This window comes from Scomber japonicus, chromosome 11, assembly GCF_027409825.1.
Source record: "Scomber japonicus isolate fScoJap1 chromosome 11, fScoJap1.pri, whole genome shotgun sequence".
In the NCBI taxonomy this organism is placed as follows: Eukaryota; Metazoa; Chordata; class Actinopteri; order Scombriformes; family Scombridae; genus Scomber; species Scomber japonicus.
Window position 1 is genome coordinate 28,638,114 of NC_070588.1, and position 21,829 is coordinate 28,659,942.

Here is a 21,829-nt window from a genome sequence, read left to right on the forward strand (position 1 = left end):
GGACTGTACTTTTATTTAAGTAAAGATTCTGAATACTTTTGTGTATATGTGTAGACTGAATTTCATATTTGTAAAGTTATTGTACAGGTATGTGGTTCTTTATGTATTAGCAATGAGATTTTTGTCATTGTACTGTTTTTGCTATTAGTACACACAAACATAATTAACCATTTTATACTGATGATTTGTGCTCTGAATAAAACTGAAACTATATAACGCTGCTGGTAATTAAACTTGATAGATTGGAAACAAAATACTTTTCCAAAGATATAATATTTTTCTTTCAATAACTGCATCACCTGCAATTCATTTGAAATGTGTGCAGCTGTCAGTAGTTTCCATTCCCTTCCTGCCATGCGGTGAACAGTTTTTATCAGCAGCACTCACAAAAATGAGCAGTTTTACAGTCTGCATACTTACAACCACTTCCTTCCTTTATTAGACAAACTAAAGACGACAGATGAATTGCGGCCGTGATTCAAATCCAGGATATCACTTTCACAGTTGAATGGAGTCTGAAATGTTTATTACATAAAGCCACTGAGACACTGTATGAAACATGATGTGATTCTGCACAAACAACACAGCTTCGACATTTTTATTGTAAAATAAATCATATTTCTAAACATTAAAAACTAACATTACAGTCTGCATATAGAAGAAACACTGATATAGCTGCAAACATTTTGCCTGAAGGATAAAAAACCTTGTATGTCCATGTTACAATGCCAGCTAATGCTTTCTAACACTTTCTACGCTTTTTAACATGTTCAGTAAAGACATTATTGTTCAGTGACTTGAAAAAAATGAAAGCACATCAATCGGTGATGCAAACAGTTTTTGAACATTGTAAAAGTTAAAAAATAATCTTCACATTTTCACCATCTATGTTTAGTGTGTCAGCATGCTAACATTTATCAATAAGGACCAACTACTGCTCAGGCTGATGGGAATGTCATGAGTTTAGCAGGTATTTGGTCGTACACTGTAAAATTATGTTCTGATAACGGTTATAGATGAAAAAAGTCAGTAGATTATGAGAATAATAACAAGTCATCCTGTGAGAAACATGAATGTGTGCACCGATTTTATGATAATCCATCTCATGGTTGTTGAGATATTCCAGTGTGGAACAAAGTAGTGAACTGATGGAACCCTGGAGAAAAATACTGCTGAAAATAGTCAAGAACAACTGTTTACTTCTGCTTTGTGAAAATCTATGTGAATCCTACAGTGACCAGATGTTTCAGGATTTAAACAACTACATTTTTAAATTAAACTATATACTGTCTGTGTGGACGGACTGACACGTTGTTTGGTTTTGGTCTTTTCATGGGTAGGCCTGTCACAATAATTACATTATCAATTTATTGTACAATAACGTAGTTATCAACATCATCATATCTATATATTGATATAGTGCCCACTCTCCAATCCCAATGCATTATCATGCTATTATATTACCTTTTTATCAGTGGTATAAAATGACAATAATATTGTTTATCGCGATTATTTCTAAGACAATATATCGTCCAATGAAAGTAGTTATTGTGACAGGCCCTTTCTTGGGATTTGTTAACCCCTAAAAAATAAAAATAAAAATAAAAATAATGGCAGCTTTATCCTGTAAGGGCAACAGCAGGAGTATCCCACACAAACATGAGGAAAACATACAAACTCCACACAGAAAGGATCCAGTCAGTCCTTCTCATCTTTGATCCAGATCATTTCTACTGTAAGGCCACCGTGAAAACAACAGAGAAAATACATGAAACTAAACAATTCCTCAGAGGAAAGAACAGTCCTTGTAGGTTTAAGTATTGATATTTACATGAAAATACTATACATATTACATGATACTCTGTGCTGTTAATACTTCTCCGATCACCTTGTGTTTTAACTCACAGTCTTGAAGCATTCCAGCCAAGTCCTCATGATGTGAACGCCCTATAAACAAGTGCTTGTCGACAGGACGGTAATGCAGTGTGAATACTAATACAGCTCAGAGAGAAACCCCTGCTGCTGCTGCTCTCGGCTCCTCCTGCTGCTGCACTCTTCTGTCCAGGAACTGCAGGTTGATGGGTTTAGCAGGGCAAAGCAGGGTTCTGGTGATCGGCTCGACCTCGGTTCCAGCAGGGTCCCGCCTCACCTCATAGTGCTTTATCACCTTAAAAACAAAACAGAGACATATGAATGCAATGATATTTGGGAGCAAGGTATTTACTGCTGTGAGGGGCACAGTCCAGATTCCAGTTAATGATTACTAACTTCTCGCCAGCTACATGAATTATCACTGTAGTTTTTGGCTGAAGTGACTCAGTCCAAAGTCAGATGACTGACTGATTGGTGGTTTGTATTCATCTTAAATGCCAAGACTAACAAAAAACAGAGCAGCCAAACCTCTGAGCTCAGCTTGGACTGTTACTACAGGTCAGTGCTGCTCTCTGAATGTAGCTGAAAAGCAACAGATTTCCATGGAGTGACAACAGAGGACATTGTTCAACTTGCTCAGTTCACATGATTATAATATGTTATTTTGTATGCTGCAAGAGCCCATGATCACTGATGTAAATAAAGTACAGAAAAGACACAACTGTGATGTTAACATAATTAAATATTAAATCCAAAGTGAGGTTAGTAGAAGGATAATATTCCCCAAACACATACTGGTGCTTCAATCACACAGAGTGCCATTTCACTGGAAGTACAAAAAGTTCAACTTGATTGAACAAACAGTTAAAGTGAATTTGATGAAAATTAAGATAATAGTACATAAAGCTTAACTTTTTAGTTGGCAGAGCAAACTACACCCTAATCTTTGCTGTTTCATCTCATGCAAACGAAGGCAGGAGGTGATGACAGTTTGGGCCAGTGAGATTAAATCCTAACTGACATGAAAATGAAACTGTTGTAACATCCTGTTGCTGCTTATGCTGGATTTGTTTGTTGACACCCGATCTTTATGAAATTGAAAAACCTTCTCAGTGTTGACACTCTTCACATTTATCAGAGAGCAAGTGATGTCATAGAGGTCAAAACTGATAGGCATGTTTTTGGCTTCATTAGCAAATCATTCTCATATTAATACTGTTATGTTCAAGAATACCCATTTCATCTAATCATCTAATGTGGGTTTGATCAGTTTGCAGGTATTTGTTTGTGAACTGCTAGCTTTTATAAATATATCTTCAAATTACATTAATTGCTTTTTGATGGGGATTTTTTTTTGTGACTACTTTAGCTTTAGCATTAGACACCGACCATTATTGCATGAGTCTCTCAAATAGATCCCAATGTACATAACAAACATTTATATATATAATACATAATGCACATATATACACATATTTCCTTATATATGCATAGTTGTATACTCCAAAAAGCACCAAGATTCTTATACATAACATAATCCATTACAACATTCATATATATAATAATATTTATGCCTCAGTTTTATGTTTGTTAATCATCTTATTTTTAAAAGGTGTTGGAGCAACACTGGGCTTTCATTCTGAGTTGTGCATGTGTCCATTATATGAATGTAAGTCCATTATTCTCTTTAGCTCTGTTTGTAGTGTTCCACCCTCTCCTGAGAAAAAGTCTCTTTAGCTGATTAATTCTCCACCTTCTTCAATAGCTAGTCTCCAACTGTGTCTGTCTGCTGTTTGGTGCTGGGCAGGTAGTGTACTGTAGGTTTATTAGAGCTTGTTTGCTCAAAACAGCTGCCTGCTGCTGCTGAAAATGGTGTGATAAACACTGAGACCAGACCACACAGTAAATGTGCCGTGAAAACAAAAAAAACCTCCCCAGAGCTGCACAGATGTTGATAATTATCTGTGGGTTGTGGCTAATTTGCTAAATGATGTATAAAGAGAATAAAGATAGAAGATTAGTTTGACTATATTAATCTTTATGTTAACTGATTAGTATAGAATGGGGCTAGGACCAGAGAAACAAGTTGCTTATTTCTCCTTCTCCTTTATATAGTTATGGTAATAGCAGCATTGACATGTTCTTACCCTCGACAGGAGGAGATACATCTCCAGCTCAGCCACCCGTCGGCCCAGGCACGCCCGGATACCAAAACCGAACGGCACTGAACCAAATGGGTGCTGCCTGAACTTCTCCTCCTCTGCCCCTCGGAGCCAGCGCTGCGGCAGGAAGGTGTGAGGCTCGGGGAAAACATTCTCATCATAGGAGACGGCGTAGTGGCAGAGGTGGAAGAGCGTCTGTGAGAGGAAGACCACATTTGATTTAGTGAGTTGAATGACCATCAAGGGTTAGGGTTAGGGTTTCAAGGTTTCAGTTGTATATACTGACATGCATTGTGGCAGGGCATTACAGACATCTCTTGTTTTTATCTTTTTGTGTGAAGCAACTTGTCATGTCTGATCTTGAATTTAGCCAGCAGTGTCAGATGTGTGTCTCACCCTTTTGGGGAAGAGATGATCTCCAACCACAATCTCATTTTCAACAGTGAGACGAGCATTTCCTGGCACCACTGGATACAGCCTGGAGACCAAAGAACAGAGTGAGGCATCAACACAACAGCCTTCTGTCTGAAAAGCAACTTATTTATTGTAACTATAGAACACTGAATACTGTTCAGCTAGCAAACTTTTAGCCTGTGTTTATTTGAAAAACACAATTTGATGTCTTTACATTTTGGTTTTTGTATGGATTAAACAACAAAATGTGTTAATGTTAATTACTGGTGTGAGTAGGTGGGTTTGTGTTACCTTTGGAATAAGACAGGTAAGCTACATCTAATGTTAATGCTAAGCTAACTGTCTCCTGGCTGCATGTATCGTTTTTCCAACGAAGTTCAGATGAAACTATGCTCACTTCTGTAATACGCAAGTCTTGACAGCTGTGTTCCCATGGAAACTGTGCTCACGCTTGTTCTGCAAAATGAGACACTGAATTTGATGAATTTATTGTTCATCAGACCACAAATGAGACCAGAATTAGCTAGCTAACGTGCTAATTCCTAACTCTGGAAAGCAGTGAGGCATGACAGCAACTGTGGGGATGTAATTCAGTATCTGTCAGTCTTGTTACTCCAATCTTATCACTCATTGGTCTTACAATTCTGTCAGTCATTATGTTGGTTTGGTGTAGTTGACTGGATTACAAGCTATTTCCCAGGACCGCAGCTGCATGGTAACACAGCCATCGAAGCTTCCGTATTACAGAAATGGGCGAGGTTTCATCTAAACTGGGTTGGAAAAACAACAGACATATTGAGCAGACAGATATGTGACTATAAATTTTCTCATCTTACTTTCAGCAAGAAAGCAAATAAGAAAAAGCTAAATATTTTCCAAGATGACAAACTATTCCTCTAAGTGACACCTTAATCTGAAAGTGAGATTTCCATGTTTTAGGTGATAATCAGGTTCTGCCCACTTCAACATAACCAAACGAGCTCCTGGTTATCTGCCACCAGGTGTTTCTGTTGGTGAAATATATTGATAAAAATGAAAGAAACCCTCTAACCGTAGCGTCTCCCTGATGATGGCCTTCAGGTATGGCATCCGAGCGATGTCATCACTGGTTGGCACTTTGTCTCCGGGGCAAACACTTATCACTTCCTGGTATAACTGTTCTTGGATCTCTGTCTCCTTTGCCAAATGGTACAGAGACCATACGATAGTGTTGGAGGTCTGCAACAGAGCATTCACAGAGTTATCTTCTGTTGTTTGATGTTTCAGCTTGTGCCCTCTCAGTGAGCTCTAATTCAGAGGTCAAAAGACATCTGTTCAAAATGGGCTAAATTTCATTGAAAAGTGAAAGTTTTTAAGTGTAGGTTGTTTCACACTGAACCATTACATATCCATCATGTCATACACACACACACACATCAGCATGTACTCACCGTGTCCACCCCTGCCAGCAGGAGCTCAGTGATGCTGCCCAGGATCTCAGTGACGGTCATCTTTTCACTGAGCAGCAGGTGTGTGAGGTATGCTCCCTCCACATTCTGGTCCAGGTCCACCTTCTCCTGGATCTCCTCAATTTTTTTCTGCACCAGCTCCTCAGCTAGGTGACGCAAAAAGCTGACAGTCACATACAGACTGATAAACATCAAAATCCACAATAGCACCTAAGTTCCAGGAATATATCCGTTTAGCTGATCATATCAGATGCAAAACTGACGGGAGACGAGGGCAAGAAACCACTTTAGCCCACGAGATGGCAAAACAGACACACAGTGGGGAGTCTTATTCAGACCAAACTCCAACTTCCACAACTTCAGGTTGGGTCAAGCCAATAAGGAAGTCTGTGAAAGTGCAATACCACCGACGGCCACTAGATGCTCCACCAGACTCCCATTCAAAAAGCCTCAACTTCTCTGTTTATGTTTTGAAAGATCCAAACCTCTGAGGTCATCTGGGACAGGTCTGCTTTCTATCCCCAGGGTCAAAACTAAACATGGAGGAGCAGCATTCGTGGTTTATGCTCCACATATCTGGAACAAACTCCCAGAAGACTGCATGTCAGCTCCAACTCTCTTTTTGACTTTTCTGTGCTTTTTTATTAAATCACAATTTTAGGGTTAATATCTCACACTGCACTGTAACTTTTTTCTCCTGTTTTTATCTCTTGTTCTATTTTAGCTTCATTTTATTTCAAATGTAACATGTTTAATCCTTTTAAATGTATTTTTATATTGCCATGTGTTGCTCTTCTATTCTGTCCTGATGCATTTGATGTTTTATGTGAAGCACTCTGATAAGATAAATGTTAGCCTCTCATTGACCACATCACCCATGTCTTATGTGGCAATGCTGTCTACCGATGCCATTGCCGGTATTAAGGTCAGGGTAAACTCATATCTACATGTGAACAGACTTTGACTCAATGCAAACCAATGGGTGACATCACACCTTCCTACATCCACCTTTATATACAGTACAGTCTATGCTACAGCCATTGATGTGGAACAGTAAGGGTTGCATGACCTGTGAGATGGACTTTGTCCTTTGACGGAGTCATCTCAACAGGCAAAGTAGTGTCCTTGATATTAGGTGATAACGGAACCTGACAAATGGCCATGAAGCCGGCCTCGAGTAACCTTTTGTGACAATAAGCTTTGATAGGAAGCAGCAGATGGCTCAACTGTTGCTCCATATACATGCAAGAGCACATTCCTCACAGTGGTGATGGTGGGGAGGAGGACTAAAAGCATCTTTTTTTCATCAATAATAATGGTTTTCTGGAACTATTATCCCAAAGGCTTTAAAAACTATTCTTGTTTGTATATTTGCCTTTATTCCTGAGGCAACTAGACCCTTTAAATGTCCTGACAGCTCTGATGGAGCTCAGGGTTCATCCATATGTTCTGCTTTATTACAAACAATCTCACAATATAACAGCTGACTTCTTCATCATCAACACAGAACACAGAAGATTAATTACCATCATATCCTGACCAATCAGCTATTAATAAAGTTACTGCTGCTGTGCTGTGTGTGTAAATGTGCACAGCCTCTTTCTCAGTTTGGAGATGTACTAATCATTTCAGCTGCTGTGTGACGCTGTACTGATGTTACATTCAGTGACACCTGAATGTTATTGTAAAGTTCAGACATTAATCTAACACGTTTCAGACCTGCCTGAATCACATTAAAAGCTGTTTTCTGACATTTGACATTTCAGTAGATTGTGTTATTCATGTGAAAGACTAGAGAAGTCAAAGAAGAAAACTACATGAAGGCTGGGTTCTACTCAAAGGCTTTCTCTGTGTGCAGAAACTGCTCTGCCCACTCAGTCAAATATAAAACAAGGGCAGATTGTACTGAGCTGCAGAACCTTTGGGTGTTTTTGCATTGGTATATCATTAGCACAAAATCTGTGAATAGAACTTTAAAACTGGGTCAGATTGTGACCAATTCACGGTGCTATTAGCGGGCACACTCCATTGGATTTGGCCCAGTTTGTTTCAGGAAATAACACTGAATGTAAACATGAGTTTTCTTTGTTTATATAAAAATCACAGGAATCATTTAAGTGGAAATCCAAGTTCACATTCCACACGCAGCTTTTTCTGTTAGTGATGAAGTGTTCTTTCTGTAACAAATGCATGCATCCTGTAAAAACATGCGACAGATTCACTGCTTCAAACTAATGCTGCTCACCGACTTTGAAGAGATGATCCCAGACCGCCACAAACTGCTTCCAGAAAGGCAGTTTGGGCCAGACAGACTTGGGGAAGAGGACAATGATGGGGGAGAGCCTGAACATTTCCCCCACGGAGAAGATGAACTTCTGGGTCTCCTCGGGCACCTCCTCGTTCATGCAGCCCATACGGGTCTCAAACAACACTGAACAGATTCCTGCATTTTAAATGATTATAGACACGCGTTAGATATGTAAAACACAGAACAGAAAGAGGTGGTGACTCCTGTACTGCTTTAAAGTAAAAACTATTGAATATTTTGGGAACAAAAAAAAACCCAAAACAGAGTGTGTACCTCTTTTTTTATCCCTTAATGGATGAATACATTTTTGTGACCAATTCTTTATTTCATTTTCCAAGTGGAAGCTACAACCCAAAGCAAACAGACAGCACACTTACAACAAGCATCAATAATATAGTCAGTGAAGTATAAATGTACATGTGATACATGCATTGATTACATTGATATATACCATGTATCTTATGAACTTTGTTCTACCTATTGAATCAATATTGAATCCGAAATGTGCTAAATCTATTAATAAGTGCAAGAGCAATTACTTTAAAGTTAGTTGAAAAGAGTATTACCAGAAGGTCTATCCCAGGCCCTGCAAACATTCAGGTGAAGTATTGATTTGACTTTCTGAGCTGCAATCTGAAGAATAAATGAATACTTTAAAACTGAACTAGACACTTTGCTACATATAAAAAACTAAAACTAAAGCCCTATTCAGTTTTTTTAGGGGAAGTGGAGTGCTTTTAATAGAACCGGTTTCTGGTTTTCCTCCATTTCAGAGCACACACACTGTATGACTAACCCTATGGCTAATATGAACACCTCATTTGAAAATGATAGACATTAATCTGCTGTTTGCTATCATTCAAAACCTTATATATTACAACTTAGAAAGGGACCCTGATTAAAGGTTAATGAACCTACACTTGCTGGTGTGGTCATACACTCTAATGTACTAGTAGGATTAAACCCACAGTTTATCTCATGGTATCTAATCAGCTGTCAAGGCCAAAAGGCTGAGTGACTGTGTCAAAGTCAACACTGTGTAAATAACACTGACTGAAAGTATTGCACCACAAATACCAGTCAAGTGCTCTGCTCCACCTGCATAAAGAGGTCAAGGTGTAATTTAAGCATTACATTGCATATACTTACTAATAGTTTTTTACATATCAAGGCGTTTTCATGTATCTAAAATAAAAAGATTTGTGTTTGATTAAAATGAAAATATATTTCATTTGTTTGACTCTGTATTTTGCTGACCTTCAAAAGCAAATTTGTAGAGTTCTGGTGTCAGGTCGTTGACCATAACTCCTCCGCCGGTGGTTTGCCTCAGCCGGTCCACTTTGTCGATGAAGTCTGTCACCACCTCGTTGATGGTGTTGGTGTAGGAGGAGACGTGTTTGGGCTTCAGCATCCGAGGGTTCAGGATGCTGCGGATGCGCTGCCACTTTGGACCCATCCTACAAAGAGGATTTAATACACAAACAATGACACATACAGTTGTTAGAGTAATTGTTCTAAAGTTGTGAGGGTAAGACTGGATTGCATTTGGTCATTTCACTGGATTTTTTTTTATTATTTAGCTTTTGGAACCATGGGTTGACTGTATTTACTGTATTTTACTTATTTTCCATAAAGGACAACACTGATGGTATTCTATATTCTCTTATGTTGTTCTTACTATCAAAAATCTTATGAAAAGACCAATATCAACAATGAATAGTTAGTACTCATGTTACAAATGTTGCATGTGTAGTCAAAGCCGGATAGCTCTTATTTCTCTGAGCCTCTCAGCTCTGTTGCCATGGAATGTGTGCTGTCTGACATTCACCAGCCGTGACATGTGTTGCCACAACAGGTCTGACAGGAAAGACTGAATATTGGAAAGCTTTTATTAGTCAAAGAGAATTATGGGTCACGAGCCTCTTCAGGTTTTATTGAGGTGAGAGTACAACACCTGGGAGGAAGAACAGATGTTTTTGCCTGTACCAAATTTGTTATGAAGCTGTTGATGATGTTTAGACTGCTAAAGTGACCCAGGGGCAAAACTGATCCTTTGTCCCTCCCCACCTGCCCCTCATGTGTCATGTTCTGAACCCTGTACACATAAAGTACAACTTGAATTCCTTTTTAAAATCAGATTATTTTCTTCATGGGATTACAAAGGCATTGAGATCTTGTATGGAGTCAATGCCACAGCACACCTTTCACTTGAATGAGAAAATATGTCCAAACTTTTGAAAGGTACTGAATGTGTTTTAACCTGGTTTACATGTGTGTGCATTTTAAATTTAAACTGCATAATGTCCTTTATGACTGTTAGGAGGCAGCTGAATAAGTGTGTTAGCATCTTTTAGTTTATTGTTTAAAGCTAATATTAGCATCTTTTAGCTTACTGTTTAAAGGTAATATTAGCATCTTTTAGCTTACTGTTTAAAGGTAATATTAGCATCTTTTATTGTATTAACTCTTATCTCTTCTTTAAACAGTAAGCTAAAAGATGCTAATATTTTAGCTTTAAATGATAAGCTAAAAGATGCTAATATATATGCTAATATGTTAGCTTTAAACAGTAGGCTAAGCAAAAAGACTTAGCTTTAATCTTTAAAGCTAAAATATTAGCTTTTAAGTTGATGAGCAGATGTGGAACAACATTAACATTCACTTTGAGACATGTTTGTGTACACCTGATGAATTATAAGACTAATATTCAAAGTTCTTGTCGCTCTGTTTTCTGTCCTAAAGTTATGCCTCTTTAGCAGCTAAATGTTCTACTTTCTTCACCAGCTAGTCTTTGTATGTCTGTGGTTAGGTACTGGGCAGGTAGTGCATGGTGGGTTTTTAGTTGTTTTTAATGTAAAACAACTGGTTCAAAACTGGAAGTGAGATGAACATAAAACAATAAAAACAATGAGCTGAAAAATGCTTAAATGCTCTGTACACTTGAGGTAAACTGCTGAGTAAGTTTAGGTACTATAAACTTAGAAGACTTTATTGTCATTGTACAATTGCACAATGAAATTCTGTTGGCACTTCTCAGGCATTCAGGGAGACAATCACAGAAAAAGCATTTTTTTAAAAAGTGGGTTCATTGTTACGAATGAGCACTTCATAATATAATTACTCATGTGATCCATTGATAATATAAAAACATAAATAAAAGCTACAGAAAGCAAAGTAGGCTACTCCTGCCCCCAGGTGTGCTGTATGACTATTGGTTTATGGTAACTACACTAAATAACACATGAGGGAGTACTAAGAGTTCTTATCTTATCTTATCTTCAGTGATGTGTAGGGGAGGCTTCACTCACTCTGTCAGGGGTCCGTGGGCCAGGTTCCTGAGCTCTCTGTATCCCCTCCAGTGCGGCATGTCTGTCCGAACCGGTAGCCTCCCCTCCTGCCTCAACACCTGCTCTATCAGCTCGGCGCTGGCCACGTTGACCACTACCAGGGGGCCGTATGTGGACTTCCACAGGGGACCGTAGATCTTGCTGTGCTCTATCTAGCAGAGAAGTTGGAGTTGAGTATTAATCAGGTTGTTGATGTGAACAATGATTTTAGTCAGTTGCCTACTGGAGTCAGAAAATAATGCACTCATCAGGCCTTCCAGATGTGACACTACACACACACACACACATACACATTTGCCTTTTGTGTAGGCATCTATAATGAAGGTTATCTTCATTTCTACAACTTTAATTCGGTACAGTAGCACGTTAAAATGGTTTGCACTATTTGTAGAAATTGTCAAAATAACTGTGCAAACAGCTCATGTGGAATGTTGTGTTATATTGAGGGTTAGGGTTGAGGTTTATGATGTTGTGGAGATAATGTAGCTGACCTGTTAAAGAAACACACGTTCAGGTGCAACATGATATCTTGGGTACCACATACCAAAGTGATTGAATAGAATGATCAAATGTTTAGTGTGTTTTTCATAAATTAATTCATAAAAATAAACACACTGAAGTGCAATAGAATCATTTGCCTTTAGGAAACAAAGCCTGATCATATTTGCCATAGTTCTTAATATTTTCATATCCCCAGGAAAGACAAACAGGTTGCAAAGATGTGGGCAGACAGGTAATGCTAATGAAATGATATCTGATAAGATCTATGTAGTATTTACACAGAAAGTGTGCATCTCCTGTTACTTTCACAAACCATATATTAATGTCCCCTTGCACATATGTCTGGATTATTTTTGAACAAGTGATGGAAGAGAATGGGAGTAATGAGTAAGCATATGATAAATCTATACTGAAACCATTTCAATCTTGTATTGATGGTTCTATATACAGTATAGTGCATTGTGGCATATCAAACCTCAACCTCTCTCAGTATTTACATCACTGTGTCACTGATATATAATTCCTTAGTGATTACACCTTCATTATTGAGCAGATTTTAGTGATATCGCTCTCTCTCTCTCTCTCTCTCTCTCTCCCTCCTTCTTTCTCTCTCTCTCTCTCTCTCTCTCTCTCTCTCTCTCTCTCTCTCTCTCTCTCACTCTCTCTCTCTCTCTATCTGCCCAAACATTTTGAATTTATGTTTGATCAGTGTTTCACATTTCTGCAATAGTTTCAGACAAATAGTGCAATGTGTAAATCACTTCCCTTTGCTGTCATGTCTCTATTGCATGTTGTTCAGGTAAAACAAGCAAGCAGAAACATCTGTTTGAAGGTTCCAGGAGGGACTGAGGACTGTGCCTTAAGCAGAATTTTAGATGCTTATTTTTCCATGTAGTGTGGACACTAACCTCAGGCACTGCAGTACACGCTGTTCTAAAAACTTTTGATGCAGGCCGTTTGTTGTTTGTTTGAGTTTAAAGGTAAGATTAGATCTCTGTTGTACTGTGGTTGAACGGAGGGGTCACTGCAGTAGCATGCTATAAATGGCTTCCTGTTTTGCAGCTGCTGCCCTTTTATCCAGTCTATCAATGTCAGTTGGCCTATTTTTAGTGTGTGTGGTTGGGAGGGGGCACTATTCCCACTGACTTTGCACTGAAAATACAGCTGCTGAACTGTCTCATTACTGCCCATGCAGAGTTTATATCAACTGGTGGTTAATAAGTATTCATTTATGGCTTAGTTAATGGTTAATGAATCATTTACTAAAGCCAAATTGTAAAAGATCTCTCTTTTCTATCCAACCATAACATCTGCTTTATCTAATTCTTTAGGAAAACACCTGCAATGTTCAACCACTTACCTTTTATTATGAATCACCTATTAATGATTCATAATAATCTATAACTGCAGAGTTTGATTATTGTTCATGGACTTATTTAATATAATTTGCCTGGTGACTTTGTTAATATTTCATAATCATTTATAACTGGTGCATGCACACATTATCAAGCTCAGCAAAACCAATGCACATAAACCCAAACTAATAGAAGTAACGTAGAAAATACAGTGTGCAGGTTTTATTTAGTGAACTGATCCTTTAGGTTATGCTGCACAGTTGAACTTGAGCAATCTATGCAGACTAAGTGCAACACTGTTGAATGAAACACAAGACATGACTGCACCTTCTAACCCTATGCAGACTTACTTGCAATTGTTGCGTCGTTTGGAAATAACCTTTTACAAAAAGCCAGTATAATGTAGTCATAAAACTTGGTCCTCCCAGGTCATCCATAGTTTTGAGTTTGGTGTTGTGTGTCATGGTGGAGGTGGAGGTGGTGGTGGTCGAGGATGCGTCTCGACGGTGGTTTTCTGCATATTTGATTGAACTCCATCCCGCCGTCACTCTCTGGATCCTTTTGTTCTGTTGATAGTTCACTCGCAGTCCGATGTTTACCAGAGATTTACTGAGCATTTTAACCGGATTAATCCTTTACTGTGTACTGCGACGTCTCAGGTCCAGACAAGCGCGATCGTTCCAGACAGATAGACAGAGAGAGAGAGAAATAGAGAGAGAGAGAGAGAGAGAGAGAGAGAGAGAGAGAGAGAGAGAGAGAGAGAGTCTGTCTGATGTGCAGGCTGATAATAATCGCAGCTTGTTTGCTGTCACGCAGCATGTAAATCAAACCTCAGCTGTGGACTTTGCTTCTTCGAAAGAGGGAACAGTCATCCTAAAGCCTTTTACACTACAACTAACAACCTTTAAATAACTGCTCTGAACCTCTGCTGCAGCAGTGGGGTTATTTCATATCTAATGGATCATCACAAACTACCTTGATCACGAGATGAATCAAAATGTAGAGCTACTGTGGAAAAGGTCAGTTCCACCAGACTGTGAAGAATGTCTGATTTTAGCACCACCTAGAGGCAGTAACACACACCGTTATCACCAAGATTGTCTCTTCTTAATAAAAATGAATGATATCGGAATAATATGAAACATGCTGAATAAATAAGATGGACATTACAGTGGCTTTGATGTAACACAGGGGTGTCAAACATAGGGCTCACGGGCCAGAACCGGCCCACTGGATAATAAAGTATGACAATTATGAAAAACATATTTAAACAAAGCAGAGGGAGAAGGAAGTGTCATTATTGTTCCAAGCAAAGTATTTTCATATGTCTTGTCAGGAGTGGATTTTTAATTTGTGTGTCTTTTTGTTGGCATTGTTGATCCAGCTGTTGCCAGCTGCCAGAGAGCCTCACAGGCTGTGACATGAAGAGTCTCCTCAGTCCGAGAAAAGTGTTCTGACGTGTTAAAAAGTGATCTCAGAAAGTAAATATTCACTTATATTAACTGAGATGGCATATTATTGTTTTACAGAATATGAAGGAACCCTACCAGTCTGTGTAACTATTCAACTATTATATAACAATATATTCTAAGTTATATTTGTAACCTACTGAAAATTTCCATTGTGTAATCTTTTGGAAAATTGTATAAATGAGAAATGTGAATCACAACCTTATTTTTTTATTAATGTTAGATATCATGACAGCGTGTTATTTTCATATGTAATAATACTGTATATAATTTTATTCATTCATTATCCCTATTACTCTTATGGCACTAAATCTATTCTTGTGTTTGTTTTATGTAAAATACATTCAAATTAAATACTAATTAGCTTTGCATCATATTAATACTATCATCAAAATATATTTATAATGCATCTTGTAAATATTTACATTCATGCTTTTCTTCTACTTAATGTGTACTGCTTCTTTTTTCCTGTCTGGTTTGTATTGTTGTTGCACATACACTTACTTTACCTCACTGGATCAATACATTAATATCAGCATTGAAGCTACTTATGGATAAGAATGCTGCCACCAGAGGGCGACTACAAGTTTAAATAAATAAATGTATACCAAAAAAAAGCACACCAAAACAATTAAAATCTTTATTTTACTACATAGAAATGACTCTTGCATAGTTTACAAATGATGCACTGAAACCACCGTCCTCCTCATAAGGCTAAACATTGACTTCTTCAATTGATTATCTCAGTCTCTCTCTCTCTCTCTCTCTCTCTCTCTCTCTCTCGCTCTCTTACACTCTCCGTCAGCAGGTATGCCAAAGACATGCTCCAACATAAACAGTAGCTTCCTGTACGCTGAGACGGCTCAGCTGCGATATGGTGCTCGTAACAAAACAACAAGGCCTCGTGTTACAACTGGCCAGATAACTTAAAAAAAAAAAAAAAAGGCACATGAAGTTCTTTAAGACTCACATTGAAGTGCAGTATCAAAGCATCCAGCTCGTTACACAGCACAGTTCATACCAACTTCCACTTCCGATCACTTGACTTTTAAAATATATAAAATATATTAAGCAGTTCACCATTGGTCGAGTATATATATATTCTTGAAATATAAATAATTAATTTGATTCAAGTATTGCAGGTTTAAAGCTACAAAGCATGACCCTCGCTGAGTCAACTGAGAACTAGTGCACTACTTCGCCAGAAATCAGACACACAAAAGGTTTAAGAGACATCTTCATTCTTAGAAATGCAGTTATCAATATTTATATGTTAACAATGCATCGAATGATTATCAGCAGTCTGTAATTCCCATCAGCTCAATGGAGCGTTTGCTTGTTTTGGTTTCCAGCTTGTAACTTTGCCATTTAGTTCACTCTCTTGGCTCTCATCAGCATTAACCCACTGTACACACCCTGCCCTGCTCCGATTAGCAGACAGGTTAGCAACAAGCTTCATAGTCGAAACTTTAACAGCTATAAGAACTAGATCTTTTTCTCAGGAGTTGGTGGAGACCTAACCAGAGCTAAAAAGGAGCATCACTTACATTCATTAGGTTGTGAAACATGAGTTGAATGCTGATTTTGCTCCATCACGGCTGGATGTGTACAAGCCGATTCCTAATAAGTTAATTTGATCTCCTAACGTAACAAGTTTGCCATTAAAACTCAATAAAGTGAGGATGTCATTATTATTATTACTAAATATAATTAAATCAACAAATGCAGCTTTAAATCAAATCATTTTTCTCGTCCAGCAGCTGCGTCTCAGTTATCCAAAGCAAAATACTACACAGCTAACATAACATTAACTCTCTAAGACTAAAGCAGGAGACTGTTATTTCAGTCTGGCTCATCCAACATTTTTTTTAAATTAATCATTTCCTGGTGTGACAAGTTAACATCTCCAGACACAAACTGCAGAAATGAATTCATCTGAAAAATGAACTAAAGCTATTCGCCAACATCTGACCTAAGACACAACTTTAACGTTTCTAACGTTACTGAGTTGAGATGCAGAAAGTGCAGTGGTGGTTTAAGACTTGAGATAGATGGGCAGTGACATCCGTTGACGTGAACACTGCCGTCATTCTGCCTCTCATACGCTCAGTCAATTTACATCCAGTGAGATGAAACGTGACAGTAAGTTTCTGCTTCTGTCATACCAACCATACCACATCTCTCTTAACTAAGGCATCACTTTCACATACATACATACTAATAATGGTAGTAATAATAATAATAATAATAATAATAATAATAATAATGATAGAGCTAATAAAGATGCAGCAAAGGTGATATTAAATTTGAAGGTTGTTGGCGTAGAAGAAACTAATTATGTTTGTGGATATGTAGAGAAGACAGTTCCACATAAAAGGAAGTGAGACATTGACGAGTCCGTTACCCCACACTGAACCCCTCCCACCCCTCCTGATGTTGACAGGATGTCCTCATGTTTAGTCACTTTCACTGCCTGATTCACTCAGCTGGAGGTCACTTTCTGCAACACAAGACATCATCATACTGAGTGAGGGGGTGTCCACATATTATTCCATAATCAGACTATTTTATTTGGAGTTTTATACATTCTCAGATTAAATCAACGACTTAAATAACAACAATTATTTTATGTTAATTTGAATACTCTTAACTATAAATAGTTGCCTTTTATTGTCATTAATTTATTCCTGTGGTTTGTATGTTATAGCAACCAAGCAAAAGACATCACTGTTACTTGCACAAAAAAGACAATCGTGATGCATTAATTTGACAATATGTTTCAAGTCTGTTGATGTAAAAGCAAACAAACTTTAAATGTGATGTCACATAAACATTATCATTTTTAAAAGTCACTTTTTAAACATAAAATTATTTTTCATTCTAGTGCCACATTTGGACGTGGCCGGACTCATCCAGGACTCAGGAGCAAACTGCTGGTCATGATAAGAGATCAAGAAAAGCATAAACTCTTAGAACTGTCAGATGGAGCTGATTTCTACTCACTGAGTGTGTTCATAAGTCCTCCTCCGCTCTCGTGGGGGCGACTGTTGGTGCTGCTGGTGTTGAGGATAGGCATGCTGTGGTGTGTCGGGGGCGGGGGCGGAGGCGGCGCGGACGTCCGTTCATCTTCAGAGTCGCTGCTGCTGGAACTGTCCTCGCTGCTGGAGGAGGAGGAGCTGTTGGAGTCTGAGGAGCTGTCGCTGCTCATTTGGTCCATGACCCTCGCCTCTGCCATCAACTCTGTACAGAGAGAAGCACACAAAACACAACTAATGTGTGATTAATAATTACACACATTGTCAAACACTTGATACCAGGTGGTGATAAAACAGAGGGTCAGATAACCCAACTGTGTCATGCTTCTGTTACAGTTCAATCTGAGTCATTCTTCAAGCACAAATTCACTTATGCAGCTATATAGCTGCATAATATAGAGTATATATTAGCAGCACCAGAACTGTTTCCTTCTCTCTCCCTCTTGCTACTTATTTTCAAACAAAAGAAAATAGTTTTGCTGTGTATGTATTGTATACATAGTAACAAATTAATGAATCTAACTATTAGGGGTGTATCATATCCTGTATCCTTAACTGTTCAGTACAGGATGTTCTGTATACTCTATGACCCAAACAACTACTGTCAGAATAATTGAATAATCCACCTACTCTGAGGTTTAAAGCACGATTTTTAACAATGTTTTAGCAGTGTAGCACAGAGCTAAATCTTACTCATGGGTGTATGTTAACTAGCTGAACCTGGTTACCCTGGTTACCCAGGCCCAATGGCAGCGACACTCGCTGCAATTGGATTGACAAATGAGAGATCAGAGCTGGACAAGCCATTTCAAAATGACTATAAATACATTTGATTCCTGACATGGTTGGACAACACGGTGTAAGAACATGTTTCTGGTGATCACCAATCAGCATAAAACAGCTAAGAGGAAAGAGAAAGTTTGTTTTCCTTTGTCCTGTGATAGTTTTGGTCCATGAGCCGTTGATGGATACTTCCATTTTTCTAAATCAAATCCTAAATTTTACTTTGTCTTTTTCGTTTTTCTACTGTACCGATAAATTACTGGACCCTAACCCCAAATGGAGGTTTTGTGCAGTGTTACACTTGTATTAAATACTCAATTTAAGTTCTTGACACTAAGTTCCTCCATGAATTAGGTGGACACTGACAAAGCGGCTAGAATGTGACAGAGCCAGAAGCTGAGCCCAGTGGACACTGTATTGTACCGTTTTCTGCTGGAAAAAGTGTGTTTACCATAAATAAAACTCCACAGACACACAATCACTGATCTAAGCTGCTCATACAGATATAAATTTACTTCACAGCTCAATAAAAATGAGGGATGAATGCATGTTGAAGACCGCATGTTACCTCTCTCGATGTCGTCCATGGGTGACGCTGGATGCTTTTCTTTGGGAGGAGAACTTTTGGAGCTAGCTGAGGCTTTGTTACTGCTGCTGCTGCTGCTGCTGCTAGTCTTCACATGCTGGCCCAGGCGACTGGTCTGCTGCTCCAGGCGAGAATGGATCTTGCTGCTCCCCTCGGCCCTGGAAATACACATGTAGAGAAAGGCAGACATTTAGAATATTTCTGCTAAAATGTTGGACACATTTTTAGTGAATTTCTATATTGTAGTTTGCTGCCTTCTACCTAAAATGTCTTTGTGCTTGTATATTTAATGAGTGTGTCCTGGTGTATTCATGTGCTGCTATGGTGAGAGAGAAGGTGGTAAGATGCAACGAGGGCTCACATCTGGACTTTTTGTACTCCCTCAGACATTCTCCACTGTTTTTTCCTACTCACCTGGTCTTCTTGACAGCTATGTTGCTGTTGAGTTTCTCGAGTCTGTATTCTCCTGTGTCATGGTTCACAATGAGGATGCACTCTTTCATGTACGGTCTCTTAGATCCCTTGAAAACGGTTACTGGAGCACTTGAACCCTTAAAACACAGTTTAATAAACTTCATCAATAACTTGTGAAAACCCCAAAATCAACAGATTTCTGGTGGTCTGAAGCTTAGAAGTTTTATGGAAATAAAAAAAGGATGTAATATCTTAATCAATGCTGAATTCTTGTGTTATTTTACAGAAAATGATAATATACTGAGCAAACCTGTCGTTTCTCTTCTCCACTTCTGATTCCCTTAAGTAGCCCCGTGGTCAAATTTGAATAGTTTCATGATCAGTTTTGTGGCCCGACTCTTACCAAACCAATGTGAGAAACCTGGTTTATATTTTTAACTTGACTTGAAGTTTCATATTAAAGCCTGGCCAAGTTTTACTACAAAACTACATTTTAGGTATCACTGCAAAAAATGTATATGTATATGTATATATATATATAGATACACACATACATACACAGAGAGAGACACAATTATTGGCTTTCATATCGATATCAGAATTTTTATTGGCATTGTCCCCAAAAATCCAGTATCAGTTATTTTATATCTAAAAATGACTAATTGCATTTGAGCAACTTTAATATACAGAGGGTGTTTGCAGTAAAATATTTCAATGCTATCAATTCAATTATATTTCAACTTCATCTGATAATATTTACAACTAGGTATTCAGTTACTTTCCAGATTCAATAATAATGATAATAATAATAATAATAATAATAATATACATACCTCTAAATTGGGTAAAGTAATAGTGACTTGCTCTCCTTTGCCCACTTCAAGCTCCCCTTCACACGTTGTATCAATGGAGGCTGGTTTGAAGTCATCTGTGGGACGAAAAAAAGACAGTAAATGTGGTGTAAATATATTAAAATATACATTATACAAATATCTACGTATTTCATGCTCAATTTTAGCAGTGACATGAATGTATTTTTAGATATTTTTCACTCCCTCTCTGCTACAGTTCTCTACCGGCACCAGCAGATGGCGGTGCTGTCCACGTTGCAAAATAGCCACCACTAGCTAACGTTGACAGCTTGAGCATTAGTGGTTTGTAATAGTTTGGGAGTAAATTAATTTATAAAGACGACACGACACGCAGACTATTGCGATGTTACTTAAGCGTGTCAACAGCAGGCGAACACAAATAGACTTGACGAGGCGGCTAACGCTGACGCTAACAGTTACATGGCTAACGACTGGCTGCTGCTACTAGCATGCCAACTGTTAGCGACAGTAAAAGTCAAACATAACGTTGTGTTAAAAAGGTCCACTTACATCGCACTGTGTGGTAGCCGCTTCTAGGGTGTTTCTCAAACGTCTCTCCCAGTTTCAGGACATGTTCTTGGTTGTCAAAGTTGGTATAAGCCGTACCATTCATTCTGAGAGTTTGACGAGCTGTGAACTTTCTGCTCTTCTGTTATCCGATAACCAAGCCCAGCCTCTACCTCGACGTGATTGGTCTAATAGAGTGACGAGTGATCTGATTGATTCAGCGACTGTCAATCAAGATTCTGTAATGACAGGGCATCTTCAGGGACGTCACATGGTTCATTGGTGATTCTTGCTTCTTGAAATCAGAAATCTCATATAATTAGTGTATAGTTTATTGTTCTGCATGAATGACTAAAACTATATTATTACATATAAGGGTTTTTTTCTTTATAAGTATGTACTGCTGTCAGTTTTTTGTGTTCTGTTTCCCTATTTTCATCTAATATTACAGTGTATGTTGTTTTATGTGTGTTTGTATATTGTGATATTTATATTCATACACTGACTCATTATTTATTTTAATTTTGTTTCTGTAACTCCTGATTCATGCAGTGTTGAATTTTTTACCTACGTGTATGTTCTGTAATTGGTGCTGTTTGGCTGAAACTCCAAACTCCTTTTTTTCCTTTTTTTAAATTTCCTTAAATGTCACAAATTTGAATAATACAATAATAAAACAATAAATAACAATTTTGGACATAAATAACAATTTACTGTGCAGGGTCATTTTTCCAGAATCGATAACATTTGTGAACA

At 38.1% G+C, this 21,829-nt stretch overlaps 2 protein-coding genes across 2 annotated transcripts; both read right to left on the reverse strand.

The window, feature by feature from the left end:
* Nucleotides 1–584: 584 nt before the first annotated feature.
* Nucleotides 585–14,225, reverse strand: LOC128368386 (sterol 26-hydroxylase, mitochondrial). Its single transcript, XM_053329179.1, has 9 exons — nucleotides 13,758–14,225; nucleotides 11,513–11,703; nucleotides 9,462–9,661; nucleotides 8,142–8,339; nucleotides 5,879–6,042; nucleotides 5,500–5,666; nucleotides 4,431–4,512; nucleotides 4,020–4,229; nucleotides 585–2,167 (listed from the first exon to the last, which is right to left on the reverse strand). The coding sequence occupies exons 1-9, from the start codon at nucleotides 14,022–14,024 to the stop codon at nucleotides 2,003–2,005; spliced, it is 1,644 nt and encodes a 547-aa protein (XP_053185154.1). The 5' UTR covers nucleotides 14,025–14,225; the 3' UTR covers nucleotides 585–2,002.
* Nucleotides 14,226–17,302: 3,077 nt separating this feature from the next.
* On the reverse strand, nucleotides 17,303–21,210 carry eaf2 (ELL associated factor 2). Its single transcript, XM_053329183.1, has 6 exons — nucleotides 21,077–21,210; nucleotides 20,528–20,622; nucleotides 19,695–19,831; nucleotides 19,263–19,438; nucleotides 17,880–18,116; nucleotides 17,303–17,376 (listed from the first exon to the last, which is right to left on the reverse strand). The coding sequence occupies exons 1-6, from the start codon at nucleotides 21,177–21,179 to the stop codon at nucleotides 17,333–17,335; spliced, it is 792 nt and encodes a 263-aa protein (XP_053185158.1). The 5' UTR covers nucleotides 21,180–21,210; the 3' UTR covers nucleotides 17,303–17,332.
* Nucleotides 21,211–21,829: the final 619 nt, after the last annotated feature.

Excerpts from the sequence above, each read along its gene's own strand:
- LOC128368386 (XM_053329179.1), bottom strand. The coding sequence starts at position 14,024 with ATGCTCAGTAAATCTCTGGTAAACATCGGACTGCGAGTGAACTATCAA. Across the intron at positions 9,662-11,512 it reads GCCCACGGACCCCTGACAGA|GATGGGTCCAAAGTGGCAGC; the intron begins GTGAGTGAAGCC and ends TCCTCTTTGTAG. Across the intron at positions 2,168-4,019 it reads TGTATCTCCTCCTGTCGAGG|GTGATAAAGCACTATGAGGT; the intron begins GTAAGAACATGT and ends TTTGTTTTTAAG.
- eaf2 (XM_053329183.1), bottom strand. The coding sequence starts at position 21,179 with ATGAATGGTACGGCTTATACCAACTTTGACAACCAAGAACATGTCCTG. Across the intron at positions 20,623-21,076 it reads CGGCTACCACACAGTGCGAT|ATGACTTCAAACCAGCCTCC; the intron begins GTAAGTGGACCT and ends TTCGTCCCACAG. Across the intron at positions 19,832-20,527 it reads TTACTTTACCCAATTTAGAG|GGTTCAAGTGCTCCAGTAAC; the intron begins GTATGTATATTA and ends CTGTGTTTTAAG.